Below are 18,289 nucleotides of genomic sequence, written 5' to 3' on the forward strand. Positions count from 1 at the left end.
TTAGATTTCATTAATGCTTCATTAAACAGTGAGCCAGCTTGCTGGATCATTTTAGTTTGTTTATCTAACTCTTGATTATGCCAATCTATTGCTCTTAATGTTTGTTCACCCAATGCTAGATTCTGCTCATTGTTTGCATTTAGTGTTTTAGTCAAAGGATCAAATAACTCTTCTATGTCACCATAATATTCCTGCTGTTATAATTTATCTAATCTATTCTTTCCGTTTAGTTTTTGCAGTTTATTTAATTCTATAAGTTTATCTAGCTTAGTCATATTTTATATAAAATAATATAAAAATAATACATAATATAACAAAAAAATGTTCTATAGGAGAGATGATGATATATAATTTAGTAACTACTACCTGCTAACTACTATCTACTAACTACTATTTACTAACTACTAACCACTAATCATATTCATAATCATATTCATAATCATATTCAGAGGTCATTATATAATCTAATAGCAGCTTCAATTAACTTTCAATCATCATTAAAAGTTAGTTCTAGAGTATTATATATTAATGACTCTTTACTTTCATCCAACCCTAATTTTATTAATAGCTGGTTGGAGTCGTATTAATCTTTTTTAAATCTCTTTTGAATAGACATAGATTCTCATCATGAGGATATTATTTACATAGAATCTTTCATCATCAAATGTGTTTAGACTTATCTTACTTGTTATTGTTCTTGTCACGTTATCACCAACCTTTTGTATTCTACATTCATCTACAGCCCTTTCTTTATTATACATTAATGCATTATAATACTCATCATGTTTAGCATTATTACAATTTTTTATTCCTTTCTCTTTTGCTTTATTCTCTCTATTTGGATAATCTATGAATAGGCTCTGCTCCTGGGCAACCAAACTATATGTCTTTGGCGATAAGGTTATATTTTACTTCAAAATTCCTGTTTGAATTTACCTGGAATTTTATTATTAGTTTTGATTGCTGGTTCTAGATTACTTAAGTCCATGTGTTCATCGGGTACATTACCTTCAGTAAAGCTTAATACGGAACTATCAGAATCCATATAATGGAGTTGTAAATCCTTGAGAGATGGTTGAAGAATATAGAATACATCAAAAATGTGTAATTTACTTAATTCTAATATAGTAACACACACATATATACTGAAGAATCATATTCTATTTTTTTCGTTTTATATTCAATTTCGCTATAATCCTTATATCTATGTTATATTCTTAAATGTTGGTTTACTTATACTTTTCATTATCTTTTCTTCATCGTGTAAGAACTTACTTTGAAGGAAGTGTAGAGGATTCATGCACATTCTTCCCTATAAAGAGTTGTTCATTAATTTCCTTACATCCTTTTCCGCTTCAGTTTTATCTGTTGCTCTTTCATTAGTATTGTTTTGAATATAGTCTACATATGTAAACTTGTTTAAATTTAATTACTATATGAATTTTAGTTACTTTTACACCCATCTTAACATAGAACTTTAACATCCTATAATGAACCATATATTCTAATTTGTTCTTTTGATCTAAGATTAATTTCTCTGATCTTGCCTTGCCTCCATCTCTTTCTCTATAGCCTAACTCATTATCATTTATCTTTTTTTGATCACCATCATCTGGAGTATTTAATATAGTATATAGAGATATGGACCTCTGTTCATGCTCCGCCATAGTAGTAGTGTACTCGATATCCTTATTAAGAAGCTTCTGCATCATTACATAACCATAAAGGTTGTTTGCGTCTATGTACCAAATAGATCTATTGCTATTGTTAATATTAATATATCTATCGCCCATTATTCGACATATAACACCTCTCTTTGCTTCAACGAAATCATCTAGCATTTGTTTATCTTGTAATGTATCTAATGTAACACCACTTGACTTTAACAAACAATCAAAACTATAACCCGGGAGACTTACATAGTGTAGAGGGTTGAGACTGAATTCTTTCACACTTAATTTAACATATTCATTCATGCAGTAGTCTAACTTTCCCACATCATTCTGTAAATACTCTTTAGTTAGATCTGTTTTATGACAGCTTTATAGTTTTATGACTGTTGTATTTATTGAAGATATTGACTTCTTCTTGTGTTGGTAATCTATTAGATAGTGAGGATTTGAAGTCTTCTATATTTAGATTACCTATAAGTTTGTCGTAAACATCAAAACCAAAGTATTAATATGGATACAATGTTTTAGTTTTAGAACCATATATCTTTGCCATTTCATCTAGAGGCATAGCTAAGAAGTTATAACTATCTATGAAATTAAGACAACCAATGCTATACATTTTAGACTTACCAGCAGCTAGAGGTATGCTATCTACTTTTCTTTTATCATTATTCTGTTTAAAGAATTCACTATATAGTAGATTGAAATCATAACCACTACCAATATGGAATATTACGGGAATGAAGTTTGTTGTTTGCATCTTAGATTACATATTTTACATGCTGGTCCTCTATATTTACCAGTTTCATGACAGTGATCTCTTACCTAATTAATACATGTTTTGCTGCATATATGACAAGTGTTTGTTGCATTATGATATAATTTATCTTCTGTAAATATCATCTTTTCATTATGCATTCTTATTGGTAAAAGTTCAGCTATTACATATTTACAATCATTAGTTACGACTTAGACAATGCAACATTTTATATCAGCAGTTACAATATGTTTTATATTTTGACGTTTATGTTCATTTATAAAAGTAATATGTTTTTTCTTAGGTCAAACAATCTCTGGTTTGAAAGAGTGGCCATATACATGATTGTCGTATTTAATTTGAGAGTTAAACCAATATGTGCATCTATTACAATAATAAAATTTGTGTTGGCTCTTATTCGGTCTTTCTATCGAGGTTTTATGGTTTTAATTAAGGCACAGTGTTGTGTTGTTCCATTCCCCCACACCAATATTCTAACATCTTTTCTATCTTTATCAAACCCATCCACTGGTTTAAACAATTCTACTTTGCCCCCACCACAAGGTGTGTATATCCAAATATTAATATTATATAATTTTTTTTATTCTTATTAAATAGCCTAAATCATCTTCATGTAGTTGTCTTGGTACAATTAGTTTATTCTCATATTTACTTTCACGTGTTGCATTCTCCTTAACGGGATGTAACCAAGCAGTAATAGATAGTTGTAAGCAATTGTATTTAGAAATACGTATATTTAATATTGATTTAGAGATTTTAAGATCTGCTGGTAAATCTATATAAGTACCAATACTTCCTTTAGTTGGTCCAATGTTTGTCTGAATACTTCTTAAACCAAGAAACTCAAAGTCGTAGCCATAAACCTCATATACTTCTTTTTCGAAATCTAACCATTGTTTGAAGTCGCCATAATTATATATCGCTTTATTATTAATATAGTCGGTGACCAAGAAAACTTTTGTGATCTTAACTTCTTCTTTGGTTCTCTTCTTATAATCACATTCGGCTGTAATCTTATATTTAAAACTTTTAACTTTTCTGAACTGGTAACAACTTTTAATTTCATCTAAAGAATTATTAACGACATCATCTATATCTTCAATGTAGTTTCCAGAATTTTTGGTGATATAAATCTCATATTCTGGCTAGAGTTTATTTCGAAGTATTCTGTGTTTTCTAGATAATTACGATTGTGGCTATATGAATGAATGGTTAGAGCAAATTTATTTCTAAATTCTTCATTGCATTCTTCACATCTAAACTTAATTCTAGAGAAGATAATATCTTTAGGTTGGGGTTCAGATTTAGTGATAGGTTTAGGTTTAATAATATCTTTGGTGTTATCTTTAGGCTTAGGTCTGAGATAGTAATATTCTTCTTCTGTACTCTCTCCATGTTTTCAGGTAGATTGGGTTGGTGGTGGTGGAACCCTTTTCGCTTTAACTTCAGGTTTAACTTCAAGTTTAGCTTTAGCTTTAACTTCAGGTTTAGCTTTAGCTTTAACTTTAGGTTTAACATTAATTTGGACTTCATCATCAGAATCAAACATTTTCTCTAACAATTCTTCATGTTTCGAATCATATGATTGATGTTTGTATAAACACTTCTTTGTTTCAAAGGATAAATTACAGACATCACAGAAGTTGACACTTGATACTTTACTGTTTGTTGAGTGAGACATGGTGTATTTTATTTGGGAAATTTTTGGAAAAAAAAATTTTCGAAACAAAAAATGAAGTGTGATAAGTGTAAAAATAAGCCTAGGAGGGAGTGTTGTGATAATTGTAAAGAATTAGAATATTGTTGTTATGTATGCAGGGATATAGTTAAAGTAAAAGATTATATTAAACATTTAGGAAAACATTATGATAATCCCGATCAATATCTAGAGTGTAAGGTGTAAAGTTTAAGCATATTTCTTTCTTTAGGTTTAGAAATGGAAGATGCAGATTGTGCATCTATCTTAACAGATATAGATACACATATACCAAAGATAGATTCAAGGAATATGTCAAAAGATTTAATATAAAGTTTAGGGTTAAGCTGGTTTTGTGCAGATTATCCACGATGTGGTTACACGGCCTCACTAGTTACACTGATAAAAAAAAACACAAATCACTGTGTTTCCACCGATCTCAGTGTTTTTGTCTGTATACCCATCAGAGTGTGACCCATATACAGTCTCACAGCAGGTATCATCTGCAAAGCAGCAGTTGGGGTACCAAGGACTTCGTCCCTTCCATTGATCCTTTTAAAGAACAGTGAATTCGGTTTTTTATCTCACTTAGTTTTATAGTATTTCATCAAAATCGGGGGACGTTCACTGGAGACACTGAGGAAGGAACACCAAACCTTCTGTTTGCTAAAGCAACTTAACTAGGCTTGATGATTTAACCACTACGGCAAGTGAGACCAAAAGTTTTAGTTTTAGATTGATTAAATATTGATTTGGGGGGCATATGAAAATTTTTATTATTTAACATTTTTTTCAATTTTTGTTCAAGTTTTTTTCACAAGTTGGTTTACGTGCATTTTGCATGGTTTCACTGATTACACTTAGACTGTGATACGTTCACTGGAGTCAGTTTCTGAGGGAATATAAAGGGGAAATATAGTAGATAAAACAAAGGGAAATAAAGTAATGTGTATTTGGCTGCCTTAGTAGTGGATAAAAGGGGGTACCAAAAAGCAGACGGCTGGGTCCATATTCCAGAGTTTTTACGAGGGAAAATGGACCGAGTTGGCTGGTGGTTGGTAGCGCCCTTTTATCCACTACTCTCCGAAAAATGACAAATCAAAAAGACGACGCTCCACCAGTCATCTTTGAGGCGCAAAAAAACGCGAGGTCAATCAAAGCTCCAGCTATCGCTTTGCGGCAGTAAAAATATCTGTCGGGTTGCACAATATAACCCCACTAGCTTCATAGCTGTGAACTGCTGTCTCAAAAATATAGTGAAAGAAACAGACCAAAGAAATTTCTCTTTATTAATTGCTGAGATGTTATATTTTGAACATGAAACTGTTTACCTTATTGCTGCTCCTAATAGCTTCTTCTATTTAACCTTCAATTACATTGCACTCACTTGTCCTCATCTTTCAACTATTTCAAAGAAAAATTCAATTTCAGATTGAGGAAGTCTCTGAGAGTGAGGTAAGTCACATGTGACAAAAAATTTTCACGCGAATGATTGGAACCTACGACTGGAAAATAACTCAACGCACATAAATGAGTTAAAAATTCATGAACGACTGAACAAAAAGCAGATTTTGAAGTCACTGTGATGTCAAATGGTCGTAAAAAAATCTTGAGGCCGAAATAAAAACCTAGCCGGAAGAATCCCCACAGCAACTCCAAGCGTCAGGAATTCACAATAACCCTACTTGCCGCCACAACAATTACCTTTGGAGTTAAAACAGTAACTTTTTACCTCTACTGATCTGCTCAAAATTTTTTTCAAAATTCGCACCGCTGAGATAAGATTTGAGCATTGACATCATAGGAACAATAAAAGAAAAACAACCACGTCATTCAGTATCAGTACGAAAACGCCGCATAAATTTAAAAGGCAAGACCTAATTTTCTTAAAAACGCACTGAAATGTTGACACCGCAAAGCTTTGTATTACGAAACATTTGGCAACGTTGAAAAACGGCCAAAAAAAATCTTGAGATGGTCCAATACTGATAAACTTAAAAATCCTGACAGGGCTGAATAAGGCCACGAAATAAATCATGACACTGGTCCTAAAAAACGAGAACTCCTCAATCAACTCTGCGCGCCAAAAGACACATTATAGAATCATAAGGCAGATATTATTCTCAAACTGAACTGAATTTTCCAAAAAAATAATAAACATTAAGAATCAAGAAAATTTTCTCTGTTTTGGAGACCGATCGACTAAAACCAAAAATTAGATGTAATTCTCTTGCTGGAAATAACTTACACAAAATGTAGACTTACACAACTTACAGAAAACTACAAAAGGAAAGGAATAATACAAAGGCAAAACATCGTCTAGTAGTAAAACTGAGGCCCCAAGATTTTTTTGCAGGACGTAATTCTCAAACTTTCAAACATTATTCCAGCTAAATTTCAGATCTGCAATATATATCAAACGCGGCAGATTGGGATAGAAGAAACAAAGACAATGATAAATATTGATTTTTGTGTAAAATCTTTTTGAAAGTGCAAAAAAATCTTTGCAAAATCTATTTTGATTAGATTTGGTAGTTATCCACACTCCTGTATCTTAATGAGAGGATGCATGGGTCAGTATCAATGCCAAAACTTATTAGAAATGTTAACTAGGACCTACAGGAACGAATTTCAATTAGCGGGCATCTAAAACTTTGCCCCGGTGGGTTTATCCCGTTTCTATATTGATTTCGTTTTTTGGATAAATGACAATATGAGGACAGCAAAAAAAAATTTTGTTCGGCAAAATAAAAAGAGGGGCGCTATAATGGCCGGCAGATAAACTGAGAAAGCTATTAAAAAAGAAACAAAAAGCAAACAAAAAAGGAAGAAAAAAACATCTACGAAACAGGAAAAATAATTTAATTTTTTAAACAAGCGATAGAGCCAGAGCAAATTGAACGATAAAACTACAGTTCTTAGGAGAATGCTAGAATGAAAAACGCTGGGACGTGGAGAATTTGGACACATTGCAAAAGCAAACTCTATTTTTGAAAGTTAAAAACGAAATTCAAAAAACATTTATTTAGAAAAGCAAACACGTTTTATTATTTAGCATTCAATGCCGAAAAAAAAACACAGTCATCCTCCTGAACAGATGAAAGAAACAAAAGAAGAGAAAACAGTTGAACGATTTCAAACATCTTGCCGTATGCACTGACTTTTGAAAACAAGATACAGAAACGAAATCAATAAAAAAATGAACTTCAAAACTCGAGAAATCTGAGTTCATGTTACAATTGTTAGGCTTTCAACAACACTGTGGTATTGACCTCAGTGGGCAACATCTTCAAAAAGCATCGACAAAAAACATTTCCACAAAAACCAAATTACAAAAAAGGGGGGGCAAGGTCGAAGAAAAAAGGCTAAGAACGGTTATCTCTACACTCCATTCTGTCAAGAACACTTCTCAAAGTCATTCATTGAACGCAGCGCATGATCAAAAAACTTCTCTCGCTCAGCAACAATCTGTTCACCAAGACAGCTTTTCTTACTTTCGCTTTTATATCAAAATGACGCATGAACAAAATTGCTTAGATTTGTGCTCTGTACAATACCGAAAACATAGGAAAAAATCCAAAATCGAAGCCTAGGAACATCACTAGCAAAATTGTAATTACAGCCAAAACCGTTGTAATTTGTCTTAGAACGCTTATTCTTTACTTCATCAGATTTTATTAAAATATTTGGCAAAAAATTTATATCTCACAACGATAAAGATTTGAGCACATAATCGAAAAAAGCTAACTTAAAAACAAGCACATCATTTAAAGATAAAAGACGCAAAAAATTCAAATGAAAGAGGAAATTTTGAAAGAAAAAACTCACTGAGATAACTTGATAATGCATGCAGTCAAGGGGACGTTGCCATATATATTTCAAGAAAAGATCCAAAAAATATTTAACTCAATGAAAAATCCAAAAATTAACTAAACATAGAGACATATGGGCCTATTTTGCACTTAAAACATTATTATAAGGCTCCAAAAAATTTTTTGGAATCAATTTCAAGGGGCTACATATTAATGCAGCATTGGTTAAAAACTATTAATACAAAACCAAACTGCAAGGAAAACAATTGAGCCCAATGGACGAAAAGCGGCCATGAACAAAACTACTTCATTTTGTACTCTCTGTTCAAATCCAAAGATATAGCCAAAAAATTCCAAATTCGAAGCATCGAAGTCACAAGCAAAACCCTAATTAGAGCCGATACCATTGTCATGTGTCTTAAACATTTATTCTTTACCTCACCAGACTTTATTGAAACATTTGGCACACAAATTATACCTCACCTCGCAACGATAAAGATTTGAGCAACGACATCATTGTAACCAACTAACATAAAAACATTCACGACATCATTTAGAGATCATAAAAAAATACTTAAAAATTTAAATTGAAAGACAAAATTTAGACAGTAGACACTCGCCTTGATATCTTGATAACGCAATCTTTGGTATTAATCTGGTAACGTTGAAAATTGGCCCAAGCTTTGAGTAGAAAAAAATATTCATAAGCTCAAAAAACTGACCGGGCTTAAAATTGCCACGAAAAAACTAATACATTTTTAAAAACTTAGAGCTCCGCAATTAAATGCAACCCAGAGACAGTCGGAAAGCATAAGGCAGGCATCATTCTTAGTAACAAAAACCAACTAAGAAAAATCGAGAAAATACTAAATAATTTCTTTTGGTGCCACATTACTTAAGAGAAGCCAAACGACGCGATGAGGCGCCAAAACCATTGAAAAATTAAAACAATCTTGAAAAAAGAACTAAGAAAATCGTTTACTAAGAAGCTGCCCCAATATAATTTGCAAAAATCAAATATCAGTCAAAATTTCCACAATTAATTCCACAAAGTGCTATATTTTACGAAGTTAATTGCAAACCAAGAAAATTTTTGAAAAAATTTAACAAGGATGAAATTATTGAAACTTGTTGACAGGCAAAAAATCGGCGCCAAAAAATTCTAGATCTGAGAAGAATGCTTGAATGATACAGGCTAGGGTATGGACAAAACAAATACATTGCGAAAAAGAACAAGAACAAAGTCTACTTCGTAAATTTTGAAAAATCAAAATTGAAACATAAAATAGAAAAACAGAAAATTTCCCTGCGCATTCATGGCTCAGAAAATTACATGCCCAACCACTTGTCTAAGAGATTTGAAACAGTTCGAAGATTCGAAACAGAAACATTTTGCAAAAAAAATCGTAAAAAAAATTGTTAAAACTGCGTTTAGGAAATAAATTATTCACAGAATTTCAAAGCCAAAATAAATTAATTAGTCATAACACAAAATTAAAGTTTTAGGCGGTGCACAAAGATGTTTTTAATTGAAATCATAAAAACTAATTAAAAAACTTAGAAAAATAACTAAGCTAAAGAGAAGTCCATAATGAGTGATTTGTCAAGGCGACGTTGCCATATACAATTAATTTTTATAGAAAAGATCCAAACAAATAAATCTAAAAAATGGAGAAATATGTCCCTCTTTTGCACTTCAAACGCATTATTAGGCTCTCCGAAAATTTGTATCAATTTCAGGGGGCTAGATATAAATGCAGCATTGATCAAAAACTATTTAAACAAAAAAAAACAAACTGCAAGGGAAAAAATTAGGCCAATTGGACGAAAACGGCCAAAAACGTTATCTATATGGGCCATTCTCTCAAAAAACACGTTTCTAAGTCGAAAAGTCAATTACTGAACGTAGCGCATGATCAAAAAACATCTATCGCTCAGAAAAAATTAATTCATACAATAATTTTACCCACTTTCACTTTTATGTCAACACGCCATTTGAACAAATAGTGCTTCCGGTTAAAAAAAACTCAGGAAAACCAATTACTCCTCTTCGAGTCGTAAAAAAGAAGTCCAATAATTGCCCCAGCTTTCTCTTTGCGGCTATTAAAAAACCAAGAGAAGGCCAATAATAGCCCCAGCTATCGCTTTGCGGCTATTCAAACTGAGAAGATTCCTAATTTATATAATCTTCTTTTTTCATTCTTATAATAGAGAGCCTTATCCGTCTTTTTAACTTGAGTTCTAAATGATATTTTGAATGTTCTTCAGTATTAACCAAACACGTGCATTTATAAACCTGTAAACGTCTTCCAAGAATTCTGGGTTCTTAGGACGCTCCTTTTTCAAAAAGCACAATGTCTGAATCTTAGAAGAAATTGATGAACACCTTTTTCAGCAAATCTGAAACAGATCAATTCCACCTAAACGAGTACGTTCAAACGTCACGATGCTCCTAAAACTTCATTATCTAAATCTTAAAACACCTAAAGATGAAAATAGCTTTGTCGTTTCATTTTGAATCAATGATGAAACAATGCATGCGCTGCATTCAGGGAGTGAAAAGTACAATATGAGAATACATAAATGTATCTATACCCTTTCAACATTACTCACCACCCTGCTGGTTATAGACATTGAAATGTACCATCTCAATTTCCATGTACAGAGAAGGATGCATTATTGAGGCCTCTATTTGATTACTAAGGGCCAGTCGAGGAGGTATGTCTGTGTAATCAATATGCAAAACAAGAAGAGAGCATCCTGAAACATCAATACAAGTTTTCCCAAACCAAAAGAAAACAAGATCTATTCTGCTTCGCCCTCTTAACGGCAAAAGTATATCACTGTGAATCCCAGAAATGTAGAGTCGAAACATACCCTTTTCATTAGAAGTATGCAGCATGTTCTGTCTCTTTTCATTATAAGAGACAGAACATAATTTATAAAGATGAACGTATCAAGCAACAATAAATAGGAATGTACATTCATTTTTAAATGAAGTATTCATTTCTTCAAGTTAATCATACACTATCTGATAAGAATTGGACTCACCCTCTATTTGGACAACTCCAATTGATTGATAGAGGGCGACTGCAGTAACTTTGCGTCTCCTGTTATCAGAGTAGAGGGCGGCCATGTTAGCAGACACTCTCCGCTTTCCTTCATCACTTGTCTCTTCCCCCTTTTAGAACCCTTTCCACTCCGATTAAAAACCGCCGAGAAAAAGACAGAATCAAATGTAAAATTGAAATAATATCTGGAGGCCTGTAGTAGCAAAAGATTGAAGAAAAATACCAAAGTCCGGCGAATAGCTCTCGAACGAGTGGCGGGGCTCCAACTAGAGTAGCCTGATTTACACGAGGAAAAGCGGGGAATTGGAGAAGAGGAACAGTTTTGGCGTACTTTTCATTTTAGTAAACTACCAACAGCTGAAAATTATGAATGAGAAAGCAAGTTAGATCACACAAAATCAAACATACCGAAAAATTTTCCGCAAAATAGCCGCCATTGATTCCGATAACACCGATTGGGATTGAAGGCTCAGGAAAACAATGATAAAAATTGATTGTTGTACAAAAATCTTACTAAAGTGCAAAATATTGTGATTGAAATTTGAAGTTATGCATACTAGTCTCCTAATGAGAGGTTATAGGGGCTAGTATCAATGCAAAAACGCATTACAGATGTTAACTAAGACAAGAACAAATTTCAAGTGGCGGGCATCTGAAATTGGGCTTTATGGATCTATCCTGTTTCTATTTTGATTTCGCTTTCGGTAATGATTCTGTTCCCTTTACATTATTCTGCTGAGCAACTGCTGTGTAAAGGCACTTTGAGCGGAATGAGCGAAGAATGAAACTCACCCAGAGAAATCACAAAGATTTCATGCAAAATGTTTAACAAACGAAAAACAGGTAAAACTGAAATAATCAAACAAAGTAAACAAAAACATAATCAATTCCATTAATCATGAAGCTTTTATCCTGAAGGCTAAATTTGGTCTATTTAATTAAACGCATTGAACGACACAAAAGGGTTTTTTGGCCACAGCTTATTGAAAAAAAAACTCAAGCAAGACGACAAATACATTAAAACAAAAAATACAGAAATTATTAAAACTTTCTACATTTTGCATAATTACTATATAGAAAACCATTTTTTGTTCTGCCAGTAACCCATTTTAAAAACTTTAAACAGTTAGTGTTTAAAGATCGATAAACTCTGAAGTGACAAAAACTTTCAAAAAATTGAAAAGACATTGAAAAGACATGGAAAAGACTAGCAAGTTTTACTGAAATGTTGCTGAAAATTCGTGATATTAATATTAATAGAACCATTTCATTGTCTCCAGAAACTATCCAGTACCTAATAACAAGCCTAAAATTTTCACTGGCCTGTAAAGATGAAACTTGGAAAACGTTTTTCAAAAATATTCTCGCTATTGAAATGTTGAAGACCATTCTATTGCCACTAGAGATTATGCTGTATAAACATTGGAGGAGGTCAACTGGCCCCTGAGTCTGGAAAAACTCGAAAAATGCCAGAAAAAGCTAGAAAGTTGCAAATTTTATCAAAAATTGCTAAAATGCTTGATATTAGCATGAGGAAATCCATTCCCTTGCCCCTAAAAGCAATCCATTAAACCTAAAAGCTATCCATGAAATCAATTTTAAGTCCTAAAATTGATTCATTGGCTCACAGACATTGAAAAACTTGAAAATAGCAAAAATTACAACTTAATGTTGGCATTACCAAAACATATACCTCAAGAAAAGTTAATAAGAACTTTTTCAGCAATCAAAAGACTACTAGAAAAAAATCTCAAAAAACTGCCAAAACAGCACGATTTCGTGGTTGAAACTTCAAAAATGAGCTCTTCACCTCGAATTTAGACAATCCCAGCAACTTCAGTGCATTAAGCACCTTAGACACTACTGCAGCCAGCTGATGGCCTGTGGTTACCAAATTTAATCGCAACTTAATCCGCATCGAAATTTTACCTGTTTATCCCGTTTAGAAAGCTAAAATTTATCAGAAAATGCATGAATACATCTTAAAAACAATCCAATTACTTCGGGTTGTAAAAAACACTATTGGAAGACTCCGGAACGGCCACTGAGTAGATATTCCATTGCCCCAGCCGACTACTCACAAACACAGTTCTACTTATTTGCGGTCGTTACCTTCAAACAATAACAGTAAAATTAACATGAGAACAATCAAATCTGCTCAAATATGATAGACATTGGAATTACAGTCACAGCTCGCAGCCTCGAAACAATTATTGGTTAAAAAACTTCCTATTAAAATTATTGTCAATCCATAAATGAACACCAATTCAAAAAAAAACCATGCACAAAGAAAACCGAGAAACAAAAAAGAAACAAAATTAATGATTTACAAAATTCCCTACAAAATGCTAAAGCTATATACTGCTTCCCAACAATTATTCTGAGACCATTCTTTTTTCCTGCTTAATTGGTTATCCAACCAATGGCTGTCACAGACCAGCTAACCATAAAATAAAGAAGCAAACAACAAAAAACAAAATTACAAAAGTGTATCCTTGATTACATTTTATAAACTGCACTATATAGCCTTGACTTGCCATCTCTTGGTAACAGCACTCAATTAACTAGGGAACGAAAGAACTACTGCGAAAATCTCAGCATCAGAATAAATAGGTAAAAATTCTCAGAGAAGACGAAAATGAATCAGAAATTGACAAAAAACTTCCCTTTTCTTTTTAACAAACACAACTAAAAATCAATATCAACTAAATCAATAGATCACCAAATACTCTAAAACAACTAACCAAGCTCAACCAACATAACCCAATTGCTATAAAAGTGAAGAAGATTGCAAAAAGTGCTAAATAGGCATTCAAAAGTGCAGAAGGGCAAAAAAGGCTCAAAATATGATCTAAAAGTCTAACACTTAACTCAGGTGGTGAAAAAATGCTTGAAAACATACTTTTGCTAGCCAAAATGACTGACAGAAACAGTTTTGGCAGAAAACGTTAGTTAACACAAAAACGGCTCTGAATGAACAAAAACCACTCTCCCCTTCGCTCTACTTCTGATTTTTATTCAGCAGTTTGACCTAAACACTTGTTTTCACGCGCGGCATTAGACTTTGCATCCTGAGAAAAGAGAAGTCACCGATTACAAAATTAGATCACCATAACTCCTCTCCGAATCGTATAAATTAGGTCGTATAAATTAGGTGCGGTTTTGGCTGCTCTCAAACGAAATTTGAAGCAGTTGTAGTCGTAAACTTTCATGCAAAATTTTTGTTCAACCGTTTTAACTCCCAGTTGAGATTTATGTCCCTAAACGGACTCACACAGCCGGCTGAGAAGATGAGGGCGGCTAGTATGAGTCCGTTTAGGGACATAAATCTCAACTGGGAGTTAAAACGGTTGAACAAAAATTTTGCATGAAAGTTTACGACTACAACTGCTTTAAATTTCGTTTGAGAGCAGCCAAAACCGCCTAAAGATAGATAGAGGTCCGTAGATAAAGGACAAAAAACTTCACAAAAATAATTGTTTAACCACAATAAGGGGCCCAATTACTTTCATATACACAGCCAAAAACAAACCCCTCCCCGCTGCTGATTTTTTGAACAGCGGCATCAAAGGTTGAGCAAAATTAGAGTTTAATGGATAGCGGAGTGAAAAGCGTGCCTGCAACCGGATCGAAATGAGTCGGACATCGCCATTCTGCTGTCCCAAAAGAATCCATCTATCACTCTTGGCACTGGCTGTTATTGGACTGCTGCATGGAAATATCCAGGGCTCCCCCACTTGCAGATACGTGTTGTCATATCGCAGGAACTTCACACACCCATCCTCTCCTGTAGAAATTACGCTTGATGGAAATTTCCGGAACAAAGACCGGCAGTAACAATGTAAAGAAGTAACAAAACCCTTGTGTAGCCATTGGCACCATTTCACTCTGTGAAGTGACTACAGTTAACTTTTGTTTCGCTGCACTGAGTTTTAAAAATTGAAAGAATTAAAAGCCCCTTTTGATGGACATGTAATACATCATTTCAAACAATGGACATGTAAGACATGTGATGGACATGTAAGATATCATTTTTTATCTGTTGTGTCGGTGATGTGGGATTGCACATTAAGTTCGAACTGTTCAATCGCCGACCGAATTTTGAACAGTCCTAAAACAACGAGAAACTTGAACTTCAGTAGTAGACTAATTTCAAGATTTGATAGCAAATAAAAACTTCACAATTTTTTCAGAAACAAAAAGGATGAACGTTATGAAAGTTTTGAAATAAAAGCGTCGCTTAACTTTGCAATTTTAAGTCTGATATATCATTTGTGATACCTCTTAATCTGTTTACATAAAACACCGAGGGACCCCTTGTGTAGACTCAGCTGTATTATTTATTCTCTGCTTCTTGTGCAGAAACAAGTAATCGCTTCGAATTTTCATCGAGAGCAATAACCAATTATTACAAAATAAGGATAATAATAATCTGAGGCTGAGGACATTAGACGAAAACTCGATTATGTGACCACCATTTTTGGCAAAAATTTTGAACAAGTTTTGTGAACATTAAGCGAGTACCAATTAAAACACCTAAAGACGGTACTCCAAAATCCACTTGACGCTATAAAGTAGTCATGCGTCCCTAACGATTGTCTTTACATGAAAATGATTTAACAAAGCACATGCAAAATGCAATTAAATCTCGGTATAATATTAGGGCAAAAGAGTTCGCAAAAACTACGAGGGGGGAGGAGAGAAAATACCAGAAAAAGTTTTCACACTTTATTCTAAATAGTTTAGAGCTATAGAAAAATTCGATAAATTTGTCATAATTGATGACTGGACATATATTGGAAAGCTGCAAAGCTCGAAATTGTTTTTGAAATGTGACTGTTTTCTAAACTATAATCACCCAGAGACAATTTTTACGGACACTTCAAAACAGCAGCAAAATCAATAAAAAAGCAATGAATAACTTTTTAAAATTAAAAACTTAAGAATTTGTGAAAACACGAAAAATGACCAAAACTGAAAAATTTACAAGTTGGAACCGAAAGTTTGTCCACTCCCTCATTTAGGGATGGGAAACCAGGAGTGAACAAAGGCTATAGAAAGTGATCAGGGTAAACCCTAAGCCAACCATGGATACAACGCATTCTTTTGCATCGTACCTAGTTGTGAGGCTTATCATTTATATGGTGGAAAAATGCTGTTTTTAATATTTTCCACTTATTGCCAAAGTTCGGTGGATGTTAGAATCAGGTTTCTAAGTGTGAGAGAATTTACTTCTGATATCTGATTAAGGTCAAAAAGATAATGATAGCACCAAAACAAAAATAGAATTGAGTTCAGTTTTGTGGCCATTACTAATCGGCATAGCAGCAGAGTTCGCCAGGTAAGTTCTTTTGTTCTTTGAAGCTTTAAAAGAAAACATCTAAGTTTCTTGATGTTTCTTTGAAACCATCATATCCTCTCTCCTTTTTACGCAAGATTGTGGGTATAGGTTCTCCAAATCTGTCGGGTTGTTTTGTTTCTTATTGACGTTCGTGAAAGCTCTGATGACTCGAGTTGTCGTTGCTCTGCAGTTGATGTAGCTGCAGAAGCTTCGTCTCGATGTGAAGTTCCCACATATGTAACCTGGACTTGTGGTTCTGATTAAGATATGGTCCCCTTCACTGGTGGTTAAGTTTTCACATTCTCGATATCTAGTCTCGCAATTTGATTGTCGCGCACTAGTTGAGTTTTCAGGTTGTATGAAAGATGTGTTCAAGCCCTTCCTGATGATGAAAGTCGTACGAACTGTCTTCGTCTTTTCGTTGGCCTTGAACAGAATGGGTTCGCACAAGTCAAAATCTGCTATTGCTGGTAGTCTCACTCTGCGCCCCAATAGAAGTATAACTGGAGTTTTGTCCCTCGTCTTTCGAGTGTTTCGATGTATCAGTGCCCTTTGCAGGAATGCTTCATATGTCACGTTGAGATTGGGACTCTACGCTTGAAGTGCCCGCTTCACTGTCCAAACTGCTCTCTCAGCTAGTCCATTAGCTCCTGGACGATAGACGGGTGATTCCAATTTCTTAATTCCCAGTGATTAACCTCACTGTTCAAGGTCGCCATTTACAAATTCAGGACTATTATCAGATGAAGTTTTTGGTATTCCAAATCTTGCAAAGATTTGACTAAGATATACTTTAAGTGTTTCTGATGTTCTATTTCTCGCGTGGAAAGCGAGAAATAGAACAATTACTAAGACATTCCCTTGGTCCTTAACATAACCCCAGTCCATGTGGAGCCGTTCCCAAACTTCGGCTTCTGGCCATATATACTGTTTTTCTCAGGCTAGGCCTCTTCATTTGACAATTCTCACATATACTAACAAAATGTTGAACGTCTTGGGTAATGCCAGGCCGCCATGCTATCATTCTGATTGATGCCTCAGTTGCACTCTTCCCAGGATGTCTCATGTGCTTTTGCTAAAACCAAGTGTCGTAGTTTGGGTGGAATGAAAGGAATAACACTTTTTCGCTAAACATTGTTTCCAACTGCCGCTTTCGATTCGTTTCATTATGTCCTGTAAGAGTGTTTGTTCCAAGTTCAGTTTTGACTTCTACTTGGCTCACCGAATCACTAGATGTCACTGATTGCGACGCACACTCGGTGTCGGATTCATCATCATCAAAATCCATTCTTCTCAAAGCATATGCGCGGGATATCTGCTCTCGTGGTGTGTACTTCAAAGTCCGAAACCCATTAGAGCTATTGCCCATCTTGTGATTTTAGCTGATGCTGTTTTCGGGATCTCTCCTCGTCTGGTCGAAGAGATATTTGAGTAGTTTGTGGTCTGTCGGTAGGGTAAATCGTCTTCCAAGAAATTGTTTCAATCTTGTGACAACAAAAACCATTGCCAGTGCTTCACAGTCTATGTTTGAGTAGTTTTGCTCTGCTGGAAACAATTTCCTCGAAACATATATTACTGGATGTCCTTACTGTAAAGAACCCCGCCAACTGCATTTTCAGAGGCGTCAGTAGCTACAGTGGCTTCTTTTTGCAAACTGTACGGCTGTACCAGGGGGTTAGCACATAATTCGTTCATTATATCTTCAAAGACTTTTCGTTGCCTCACTATTTCATGTCATTTGGTGGTAGCATTTTCGTAGCAAAATCAGGAATCATTCTTCCGTAAAAATTTGCTATTCCAACAAACGATTAGAGATGTTTGTTATTAGTTGGTGCTACTGGCAAAACTGAAAGAACTGGCAAAATTGAGTCGTACGATAACCTTACTCACCGTAGCATTTCAGGCGTTTCAAAAAACA

General features: G+C 34.2%; 2 protein-coding genes across 2 annotated transcripts in view; one reads left to right on the forward strand and one right to left on the reverse strand.

Moving 5' to 3' along the window:
- The window catches only part of LOC142358604 (protein FAM76A-like), a 606,005-nt gene that overhangs the window by 26,586 nt on the left and 561,130 nt on the right, over window positions 1–18,289 (forward strand). The gene's annotated exons all lie outside the window — the stretch shown is intronic.
- Window positions 10,164–18,066, reverse strand: LOC142334878 (uncharacterized). The gene is made up of 5 exons (XM_075383203.1): window positions 17,961–18,066; window positions 14,648–14,817; window positions 11,011–11,140; window positions 10,573–10,719; window positions 10,164–10,359 (listed from the first exon to the last, which is right to left on the reverse strand). The coding sequence occupies exons 1-5, from the start codon at window positions 18,064–18,066 to the stop codon at window positions 10,325–10,327; spliced, it is 588 nt and encodes a 195-aa protein (XP_075239318.1). The 3' UTR covers window positions 10,164–10,324.

The sequence above is a fragment of the Convolutriloba macropyga genome, chromosome 2, assembly GCF_964194025.1.
Source record: "Convolutriloba macropyga chromosome 2, txConMacr16.3, whole genome shotgun sequence".
NCBI classification, from domain to species: Eukaryota; Metazoa; Xenacoelomorpha; order Acoela; family Convolutidae; genus Convolutriloba; species Convolutriloba macropyga.